General features: G+C 51.0%; 1 protein-coding gene across 9 annotated transcripts in view; it reads left to right on the plus strand.

The window, feature by feature from the left end:
* The window catches only part of LOC147459424 (biotin--protein ligase 2-like), a 94855-nt gene that overhangs the window by 80371 nt on the left and 3138 nt on the right, over positions 1-11346 (plus strand). For 2 of the 9 annotated variants that reach the window (XR_015187869.1, XM_086510695.1), the window contains exon 11: positions 11003-11346. This exon is cut by the window's right edge. The exons of the other annotated variants lie outside the window; for them this stretch is intronic. Coding sequence is in view for 1 of the 2 variants with exons in the window: in XM_086510695.1 (XP_086366821.1) it covers positions 11003-11039 (37 nt within the window). In the remaining variant the exon portion in view is untranslated. The remainder of the gene's footprint in view (positions 1-11002) is intronic. 9 annotated transcript variants of the gene reach the window in all.

The raw sequence follows: 11346 nt of genomic DNA on the forward strand, positions 1-11346 counted from the left end.
TTTCGAGGGACAATCAGTTTTCTCTTTTTGTTAAGGAGTTAGCTTCTTCTTTCGGCTCTTTTGATCAAGGAGTTGGCTTCTCCTTTCGGCTCTTTTGATCATGGAGTTGGCTTCTCCTTTCGTCCAGATCGGAACTCTTGATATTCCGACGTAGTAAAATTAGCCATCACATCTAGACCGCATTGAATTTCCACGGGTGTCTTGATGCACTAAAATTACATACCCAAGTAATCTCATCCAATTAGGAATATTCAGTGGTTGGCACATCACAATGCAACACAAATGCTCACATATGCATGTTACAAGACATAGAACATAAAGTCGCCGATGAACACTCCTCCCGCATAACCAAAATAGTATTCTTACTTCTCCATCCTGGAGTAAAATCACCAATCAATGAAACCAGTATTAAAACCAGAGTCAAACATTTCAAATCGGCACCAAAATAGGTTCAAAACAGATACCATCCATTTCAATCAAATTCCAACAGGAGCACCAAACAAGTTCTCAAACAGATTTCAAACTTAAAAAGCAATCTCGACATCAGTCGAGCTCGAAAAGTCTATTGACTTTCCATCCTGAAACCTGCACAAAAAATTAGGGTTAGATTCGTTTCATAAGGTCGTAGCCGACCACAGTATCGTCAATCAGCTCTTGGATAGATAGTGTTCCTCTGGCGGCAAAGTTAGTCCCAAGAGAGCAATCGCATCGGACCTCCAAGGTCATCTGCTTGTGCAGAGACATCTACTGAGAGATGTGGAGAAATTTCAAGTTATAATATTCTAGGGTTTCCATGGCAAGCATTTCAGGAATCCCCACTTTGCCATAAGTTGCACTCCAAAGGAAGACGTTAGAAACCATATAACTTCGGGCAAATTTTTTCTTAAAAGCTTGCCAAGTCCTTGGAGTGTGCGGCTTGGTAGTTGTAGACATCAACATCTGCATGTCACTGCTTTTGAGAGAAACAGTGACTCGAAACAAATCTTGGATCCTTCTTTGCAAGTGATCTTTTTGGCTTATGTCCTGTAAGACATGAGCGGTGAAGACGGGAGCGCGTCCGATGCGCGATGAAGTAAGGGTGGGAGTGGCTAATAAGTCTGGGGTCAGAACCCGAAGATATTTCAAGTCAAATTTAAAAGTCGGGACCCGAAGATACTTCAAATCAAATTCCAAAAATCTAACCGGATGATACTTCAAATCAAATTCCAAAAGTCTCTAGTTTGCTTTGTCTGCTCTTTGGTAGGACCCGTATGCTTTCAGAAAAGCTTACGACTAATGTTCTGATACCACTGTCACAAGACGGGCACCACGTGCCAATAGAAAAGAACAGACTGAACAGACTTTTAGCACTTCAATAACAACTGAACTGAGAGAGAGAGAGAGAGAGAGAGAGAGAGAGAGAGAGAGAGAGAGAGAGAGAGAGAGAGAGAGAGAGAGAGAGAGAGAGAGAGGCATAATTCCCCCCCTCATAGTATTGGCCCCAAACCTTGGCGCCCCTTCCGGTATTTCTTTATATTGCATCAACACAGTACAAGCCGGTACTTCAGACTCTGCACCTTTTCCAGGAAGCATGCTAGAGAATGAGCCCTTAGCACATATTTAAAGGCCCTTGGCCTATGAAAAGTAGTTTACATGAAAAGCCTTCAAACTCAAAAGCTTCTGGTCCAAAAGCAATGCCAAAAAGCTACCAATGTAAATCACGAAAATCCGTACAACTGCCACGTCAGTAGTCAGCGCAAAACGCGGAAATCCATACAGTTTGCCACGTCAGTACTCCAACGTGAAATCCGGGTTTTCTGTACATTTGCCACGTCATCAGCAGCTATGCAATTCCTTGCTTGTGTGTGTGGTTCCACTTTATTTTTATTTCCTTTATGTCAGTTGGGGCCCCATCGGACGGGGTCCCCATAAGTTGGTAGGACTTCTTCTGTTTCTTGTTCTTCGTAGGGTTTAGGCCCTCGGACAGGATCTGTAAGTTGGCTCCATTCTTCACGGCTTTGACACGTCAGTAGTTTGTGACAGAAAGTCATCCTACTTTATTGCTACACACTTGTGGTAAAGTGCCGGTAACACAATATTAGCATCCCTTGCTCTTGTACACTGAGTATTGAGCCCGTAAGAGGCTAAAATCTTAGTTTTCAGCCTATCATAAAATACAACAGTGATTTTTCGAGTCTTTTTGCATTGAAATGGCCTTTTATGCGTCTAGAAGCAGTGAGTCGAAGTCTCTCCTTGAAATGAAAAGGTTTGACGGCTCTGGCTTTGACTTGTGGAAAGATAGAATGCAGGGAATCCTACTCCTGAAAGATTGTGATGATGCACTTTTGGAAGTGAAACTGCAACTTTGTCAAATGAAGATTGGGCTAGACTTTACAAGAAAGCAATTGTTTACATCAAGATGGTAGTGTCTGATGATGTGCTCACAGACATTAAGCGTCTTGACACTGCTTATGCTATATGGAAGAGATTGACAGAACGTATAAGAACACAACTTGTGTGAATCAAGTACATCTTATGCGAAAGCTTGTAAACATGGAGTTGGATGAGTCCAAGCCTGCATCTGAACACTTGAGTACTTTTACAGGTGTCTTGAGTCAATTGCTAGACTTTGGTTTGCAGCCTTTTGGTGATAAGCTCAAGGCTATCTTCTTATTGATGGCTTTGCCTGACAGTTGGGAAGCTTTTTTTTTTTTCCGAGAAAAAGATCCTTCTATTAGTTAATGAAAACTGCCCATAGGGCTACATCCACCTCTGCAGGAGAGGGCTACAACAAGCATGATGGGGAGACTCTCTCAATGAAAAAACAGCATATATACAATGAGGCTAAATCAAGAGATGGGAGGAGGGAAGAGCCACACACGTGGACAGTAGTGCCATCTGAGCACCCCCTGGACTATGGTGTAGAAAGGCCCAGGGCGCCAGAGTCGAAGGAAAGCCTCGCGGCGCTCCCGCATGCGGTCGGAGCTGCCCTGTAGTCCCTCAAGCTGTCCTCTGAGAGTATCGATTAGCTCTAGCCAAAAGTCACGAACAGTCACTGCTGGTGGCACAGGGCGAGCCTCAAAGATGCGGAAACAGCGCGCCCGCCAGATGAGCAGAGAGCTAGGCGGCTGATGAGCTCCCCACATTCCTCTCTCTCACTGCACCACTCTTGTGGAGTAAGATCTGTAGCAGGATGGAGTGTAGGTCGCCCCCCCTGCATCACTATCATCCTGCTGGTGGAAGATAGCTCAAACTGAAGTGCCGGGCCCGTGAGGGTGGACCAAGCCGCTGCCCCCCAAGTGTACTGTCGAGCCGTGGAGAGGGCAGGCATCAGCCGAAGAACTCGTAGCCACACCTGCTGGGCCGAGGGATAGTCCCAAAGACAGTGACGCTGACTCTCCACCAACTGGTCACAGGTTGCACATGCGGCCGAGAGACCTCTATGCACAAGCCAGCTCCCTATTGCTGTGGCTCTGTGTGCAACCAGCCACTGGAACAAAGTGACGCGCCTCGGCTGTCTGGAGTCCCACAGCCTCTGCCAAAAAGCTGCCAAGAACTCGACTGTGAGGCTCTCCTCCTACCAATGACGTGCTGTAGCGGGGCAGGCCTCTCTCTGTGCTGCAAGTACATGACGTCCAAGCCGAACAATGTACTGAAAGAATGGGACTCCTGGGTGGTCTGCAGAAGAGAAGGGGTCCCTCCATAGCCACTCACTAGGATCCCAGCCTCTACTGCAACTCGCTAGAATCGTCTCCCACCCTGAAGCTCGAAGAAGAGGGCTGGGACAGTCTCTATGCAAGCCCTGACTGAAATGAGAAATTCCAGTCGTGTGAAGGCTCCCATCCACCGGGGTGCTACTAGCTCGAGAGGCGTGAGCCACTGAGCTGGCACTGACTTTGAGCTATCCTAACACATGCTCTGCACCCCTCTCATGCCCTGTAGCTGGACAGCCTGTACCTCCTCTGACAAACTTGTGAACTCTAGCCAGTCACCTAGAGAGCGCGCTGGACCTGCTGCCATGGGACCCCAAGAAACATGAGGCCGACTCCCAACCAAGTGGCCTCTCTGAGTGCTAACCATGGGGTTCCAGACAAGGGGCTGCCGTAGGCGCTCCTCCGTGCACGTCGGCTGTCTCTGCTCTAGGCCACGCCGTAAGAGCTCCCAAGATCGAAGCAAACTCGCAGCGAATCGGTCCTCCAGTCTCCTGCTCAAACCAACTCGGCGCAACTCTGTAAAGATCCATCTGGTCGAAGGTTGCCAATGGCCTCCTGACTGAGGCACCCTGGCACGAAGCCTCTGCAGCAAGAACTCCTTCCAGGGCTCCTCGCCTAGAAGAAGTCCTCTGACGACGAACTTCCGAAGAAGGGCTCTGCTCTGCTGTGCTGGATCAATGATCCCAAGCCCTCCCTGAGAACAAGGAAGTGTGATGACCGACCAAGCCACCTTGGCTCGGGCAATCTGAGTGTCGTGACCTGACCAAAGGAAGTTCCTGATCAGCCTCTCTACCTGGCTGATACAAGAACTCGAGAAGATCCAGCAAGAAGTGATGTACCACATAGTTGCCAACAACACGTGGTTGGAACCTACTACTCTACCAGCCAGCGAAAGTCGTGCTGAGCTCCAATGTAACAGCTTTCTCCTGATGGACAGGAGAAGAGGAGCAATCTGCTGCTCGGGGGACAAGTCCAAACCAACCTGACAACCCAAGTACCGAACTGCAGTCCCTGGAGGATTCCACCTGAAACCCTCTCCTGGCATCCAATCTGGCACAGGAGCACTGCCAACCGAGAAAGCCACCGTCTTTCTCCAGTTGATCAGTGTGCCCGATGCATTGCAGAAGGTCTCCGAAGCCTGCTCACATCTGTGTAAATTGGCCTCCTGGCCCTCTAAGTACAAGGCCGAGTCGTCGGCAAACTCAGCGTCCACAAGCTCATCTCCCCGTATAGGGAGTGCTAAGCCCCTCAGACCAACCTGCTATGAAACCAAAAATGTGCTCATCGCCTCCGCATAGAACAGAAAGAGAAAGGGGGCAAGAGGACAACCCTGTCTGACCGATCGTGTGAGCATGAAGTGCTCACCTCTACCGCCTGCCAAAAGCACCTGACTGTGAGCCTGTCTGTACAAAGCTGACACCCCTCTGATCCAAGCATCTGAGAAGCCCATCCTGCGTAGCGTGCCCTCTAGAAAGTCCTAGTCAACTCTGTCGTATGTCTTCTCAAAATCGAGAAGAAGAATCACAAGGTCCTCCCCACGGAGTCGTGCCAGGGCAAAAGCCTCCCAGAAGGTGAAGATGTTGTCAAGGATACTGCGTTCCTTGACAAAACCTGTTTGAGTCCCATGTATAAGGCTCTCCAAAAGTGGCTGAATCCTCAAACTCAGAGCCTTGGCAAGAATTTTGTAGGCTGAGTTTAGGATGGTGATGGGGCGCCACTGTCGAATCTCATCCAAGGAGGCACCCTCCTTTGGAATGAGGTAAATCAGGCCCTTACTCATGCTATCCGGCATCACTCCTGTGTGCAGAATGTACTGAAAGGCACTACAAAGATCTGGGCCAAGCGGGTCCCAGTACTCCAAGAAGAAACTGGGAGTCAGCCCATCCTCACCTGGACAGCTACCACGAGGGAGGGCCCTAAGAGCCGTGTGCAGCTCCTCAAGCTGAAGACGTATCTCTAACCTCTGGCGCATCTCCTGAGTAACAAGACAAGGCATCTGTGCCCAAACCTGCTCTTTGCATGTATCCTGTCTCTCTGACTGGGGCTCAATCGACAGTAACTCACGGTAAAAGTCAGGAGCAACTGCACGCATATCCTCGGGCTCACAAACAACTGACCCCTCGGGTCTCCTCAATTGATTGACCTTGGCATGCGAGTGCCGAGGTCCCACTGTCTCAAAGAAAGCACCTGTGACTCTGTCACCCACCTGAGTCCACTGAGATGCCTGTTGGTGAAAGGCAAACTCATGGAGCCTCTTCTCCATGCAAGCAAGCTCCCGTTGAGCATGCTGTAACTGCTCCTCCAACCATGGACTGTCTGGATGCTACTCGTGCATCCTCTGTAGTGAAGCAATGCCTCGTCTGAGACGCTGCTTCTCTCTCGCTGCAGCCCGTCGAGCTTGAGCCTCCTGGAGAAAAAAGTGGCTAAGCTGAGCTAGGCCTAAGGCCACTCTGTCTGCAGGTAGAGCCTGGCTATCCATGCCCTTTTTCCAGAGAGCCTCTACCCTCTCTCTGAGTGCTGAGTCCAACAAGACCCGCTCTGGGATGCGAAGCATCGTGCTCCCACTTCTCTGCCTGTCTGCCACTGTGAGGATCACTGGTGCATGGTCCGAGAAGGATGTCCCTGCCAGGATGCCCACTGAGCCCCCCAAGTCACTAAAGTGGTCACAAGTGTAGAAGCGATCTATTCGCGATAGATTCACTCCTCCCACTCTGCGGTCCGATCTAGAGACGGCAAGACTCTCTGGGGGCCTCACAAAGCCAGAATGCTGCCATGTATCCGAGACCCTCAAAGTCATACACAACCTCTCCCAAGTTGCTAACTCGACTCCATGCACAGTAGCATGGCTGCCTCCGATCCTGTCAGAAGGGTCCTCCAACATGTTGAAGTCCCCTCCTACACACCAATGGTCAACCTGTGGCAAAGACTCAACAATCTGTGACCAAAACTCTGCACGAGCACTCGCCACATTGGGCGCATAGATGTTCAGGAAGCCCACAAGGCCACCCTGAACCTGCATAGTAATCCACTGAGCCTTGCCTGGCACAATAATCCCTCTGCCCACAATGGCCTGCTGCAATGAGTCCGCAATAGTCATACATACCCCACCCTGGATGCCTCCAGGTCCAAAAGCAGCTGACCAAAAGGTATCATAACGTCCATGCAAAATCTGTCCACATCGCCGAATGCGGCTCTCAGACAAATGGTGCTCCTGAAGCATAAGGAGATCAATCTCTCCTCCCACAAGGCAACGCTGAAGCTCCTGACGCAATCGGCCCCGTTGTCGCTGAAATTTGGGCCCACCTAGTCCCTGCACGTTCCACGAGACGATCCTCATGGGGAGCGAGAGAGAACAGATGCTGCCGTAGCAGCAAGACGGGCTATCTTCGAGGCTGGCTTGGATGGGGAGTAATCTGCATCCGAGCGTCCTCTAGATAGGCGAGACTGCAGTGAGTGCCTGGCCCAAGCCCAAGCAGAGCGAGCCGTGCGTAAAGCAACCTCCTCTGTCCAGGAGTCCTCATGAATGTATACATAGCAAGGCAAACACTGTGTATCAGCAAAAAAGTACACCACAATGTGCCTACATCCTGCTGAGTCTGGGGGTGTCACCGCAAACTTGGCCGGTGGTCTGCAACAAATCTGTAACTCCAAGTTCTCCCATGTGGTGAGAGAACTCGAGAACCTGTGTATGCAACTATCCCACCACTGAGTCGAGGGACCACTCTGTCTCGGTCCTACCACAGAGGGGGAAGGAGAAACCAACTGCTGAGTCCAAGGCCTCTGTCTCCCTAGCGGCGAGGAACAGAGTGTGGACCCTGAAGCAGGCTGCCTTGTGGTCTGCTGCGGAATCGCCGAGAAAGCGAGTGAACCCGTAATCGAAGAAATCCCAGCGGCGTCGGAGGTCAATGCTCGTCAGACCACGAGGGATAGCTGCAAGGGAAGATGTGTGAATCTCCAGAGGGGCCGCAAGAAGGGCTGACCCTCTCTCGCTAGGCGACTCGTGGCAAAGGCGCTGCCAAGAGATCTCCTAGCCGCCGGCGAGGGACCAGTCCCTTGAGTCGACTGTGGTACTGAAGCAGGAGGAGGGGGAGAACTTAGAAGGAGCTAGGGGGGGCGGAGGAGAAGAGAAACGGGGTGGGGCGACAGAGACAGGGGGGCGAGGTGGGGAGTGGGCGGGAGCAGAGGGCGGGGGAGGGGATGAGGAGGAGGAGGGGAAATCTGAAGGTGGGGCGGCTGGCGAGGGTGAAGCGGAGGTGGAGGCTGGCGTAGGGGGCTTCTCCTGCTCAAGAGGACCAAAGCGGTTCCCCGTGGGAACCCACTGCTGCTGAGTAGGCACCTGAGGGCCACTCTGAGTGCTAGGCTATCGCTGTGGCCCCTAGCGTTGACGGCCACGGGCCTGTTGCCACACCTCCTCCGTTGGAGCCCCAGGCTCAGAGGGTGGCTCTGAATCTGTGCACTGTGCCGCTGGGTGTGGCTGCGGCCCAGCCTTGGCAGGCTGGGGTTGAGGTTGAGGTGCAGGTCGTGGCCTCCTCCGTGGACAGGCCTTCGCTAGGTGGCCCATCTGTCTGCAAATGAAGCACTGGTTCGGGAGACCCGAGTACTCCACACTCTGTCTAAACCAACCCCCATTCACCCAAGGCAGAAGGATGACCTTCGGGAGCGTGTGGGTATCTCTGACCAAAACTCGAACTGAAGGGATACCAGCCGCCTTGGCAGCTACTGATGCTGCCGTACGAGGTGACTCCAGGACAGTCCCGATGGCAGAGCCAATCCTGGAGAGAAGTGGAAGGTACTCCCTCCGTAAACCCGGAAAGCAGACTGAGATGGGGATGTCTGCCTCCGCTACTAGCACATCCGAGGTCGGGTCAAAACCATGTCGCCACTGTCGAAAGTGGGCGCGTGATGCTCAGATGGCCAGTGGACTCATAGCTATGACCTTGGAGGCCATCTCGGAAGTCTCGAACTCGATCTGGTAGTACCCCCGTCCGAGAATCTGGACATCCAAGATCTTGCCCACCTCTGCGAGAAGGCGGGCCTGGAGAAGGTCTCGCAGCTCTCCTCTGCTAGGACGGGTGCCGAGAACCTTGCAGATGACAGAAGTCGCCTGCAAGCGCTCTACCTCTGCGGCAAGGCTCGCTTGCTCTGTCGGCGAAAGAGCAAGTCGAATGGTGGGCTCAGCGGGGTCGGGCGAGTCTCTCTGTGGCGGAGCTGGAGCCTCCATCTGTGTCTACTGCTGAGTCGAAGAAGCGGACGGTGAAGAAAATCTGCAACCGAGAACGCGGAGCACTTGTCCGAAGAAAAAGTGTTGCAGAGCCAGGTGCAGAAGACCTTCAGGAGCGATGAGGACGGGGGGGGGGGGGAGGGGGCGGATAAAGCGGTGAGCTAGAGTTCAAGAGGCTGCGGGGGGGGCGGGGGGAAGAAACGGCCAGGGAATGGGGGGCAGCGGACGGGCTTGGGGGCAGCTAGGGGCGAGGGCAGCGGGCAGCAGAGGGCAAGGGTGGCGGGTTGGGCTGGGCGAGGGAGGCAGCGCGAGGGCGAGAGAGAGGGGGGGGGGGGGGGGGGGGGGGGGGTGAAGGGGAGCGATGGCGCAACAGGGGGGGGGGAGCGTGCAGTAGCAGCGAGCGCGTTTTTTCACCAGACACAAAGCTTAGCAAACATGATTGCGACAGTTGGGAAGCTTTGGTTGTCTCTTTGAGCAACAATGCTGCCTTGACATTTGATGGCGGAAGAGGTTCTATTCTCAATGAAGAGATTAGAAGAAAGACCAGCGGTGAAAGCAGCGGGTCAACATATAATGTAAGAGGTAGGTCTGAAAAGAAGAATAATGCAAACAATAGAGGCAAGAACATGAGTAAGAGCAGGGGTAAGTCCCAGGATGTTACATGCTATCAATGTGCACGCAAAGGGCATAAAAAGCCGGATTGCAAGTACTACAAGCAAGAACTTGAAAGAAAGAAGTAGCAGGGGAAGAAGAAGAAGGATTTTAGTGATGCTAAAAGTGATGATTATGACTCTTCCTCCAAGGAAGTTGCAAAGGTAAATGTTGTTCGAGTGTTGTCATTGAAGAAGTTTGATGTAAAAGGCCCTGGCCTTGATTTTTGTAATGACTGTATCCATGGAAAGCAAGTGAAGTTCTCTTATTCCTATGGTGTCGCTCGCAAATTGCATGTTCTTGATTTAGTACATTCTGATGTTTACACTGTGCTTGTGAATTCACATGGAGGTGCACGGTACTTTATGTCTTTCATTGATGATCACAGTAGAAAGACATGGGTGTATGTACTAAAAAGTAAAAGTGATGTACTTGACTCATTCAAGAAGTTTCATGCATTTGTGACCACACAAAAGGGCTTTAAGCTAAAAGATATTAGGACGGATAATGGAGAAGAGTATGTATCACGTGAGTTTAACAGTTTTTGTGAGATGTATGGTATTAAGCGGGAATTGACAGTCCCTTTATAATCCATCATCTAATGGTGTGGCTGAAAGATATGATCGCACAATTTGTGAGAGAGTGAGATGCATGTTGTCCACGACTAATCTCTCTCAAGAGTTTTGGGTAGAGGGCTTTGTCATTCTAGGGAAAGAGCATTTGGTATGCAAACTGAAACGATGCTTGTATGGGCTGAAACAAGCCCCTAGGCAATGATACAAAAAGTTTGATACTTTTATGCTCACCCATAGGTTCAAACGCAGTCATTCAGATCAATGTCTTTACACTAAAAAGGCTCCTGATGGTAGTCTTATTGTGCCAGTCCTATATTCAGCACTATAGAAGCCGAATATATTTCAGTCACAGAGGCTTCAAAAGAAGCCATTTGGCTTAGCCGTCTTGTGAGGACTTTTGGTCTTCCAGTTCATGCTCCAGTGCTTGGTTGTGATAGAGTGTTGTATGCTGGCTAAAAATGCCATTTCCATGCTTGTACTAAACACATTGATGTGCAGTACCATTTTATACGCCAGGTGTTGGAAGATAGCCTTGTCACACTGACAAAGGTCAAAACATAGATGTCCTCACAAAGTGTCTTGCTAAGACACAACATCAGCATTGCTTGCACTTAGTGGGAGTTACTTAAAGGTACCACAGCGGGCCTTTAAGTGGGAGGTTGTTGGGTCTAAAGGCCCTCTGGCCACCCTTGTACATTATTTTATTCTTTGGGTGTGAACCACTCCTAGGGTCTCTTATGTGACTCTTATAGTGTGTACCCTCATAATAATAAAACACAACATTGGTAAGTGTGCCCTACTGTACACGAATAACCTGCGTACAATCTTGTCTCATGGGATACGATGGCCAATATTCGCAACAGGTGTGGATCGAGACTGAGAGATACAGCGGAGTACTAGCAGAGGCCAGGACATGCCCCCTGTGTGATATCGAGCCTGAGACAGAGTTGCACTACACATGCCACTGCCCCGTCTACTACGAGATACGAGGCCGCTTCCATTGCTTGTTCAGAGAGGGCTTTGGACCACTCTCCGGAGTCATGCAGTACGAGGATCAGAGATGCCTAGGTTTGTTTTTGCTCGAGCTGTGCAGGCACAGAGAGAGCTTGATGAGCGGATGTGGTATAAGGATCAGAGATGCTTTTGCTCGAGCTGCGCAGACACAGAGAGAGCTTGATGAGCGGAGAGGCTAGCCAGTCTCAGAGAC

The sequence above is a fragment of the Adiantum capillus-veneris genome, chromosome 4, assembly GCF_014529385.1.
Source record: "Adiantum capillus-veneris isolate H3 chromosome 4, ASM1452938v2, whole genome shotgun sequence".
Taxonomy (NCBI): domain Eukaryota; kingdom Viridiplantae; phylum Streptophyta; class Polypodiopsida; order Polypodiales; family Pteridaceae; genus Adiantum; species Adiantum capillus-veneris.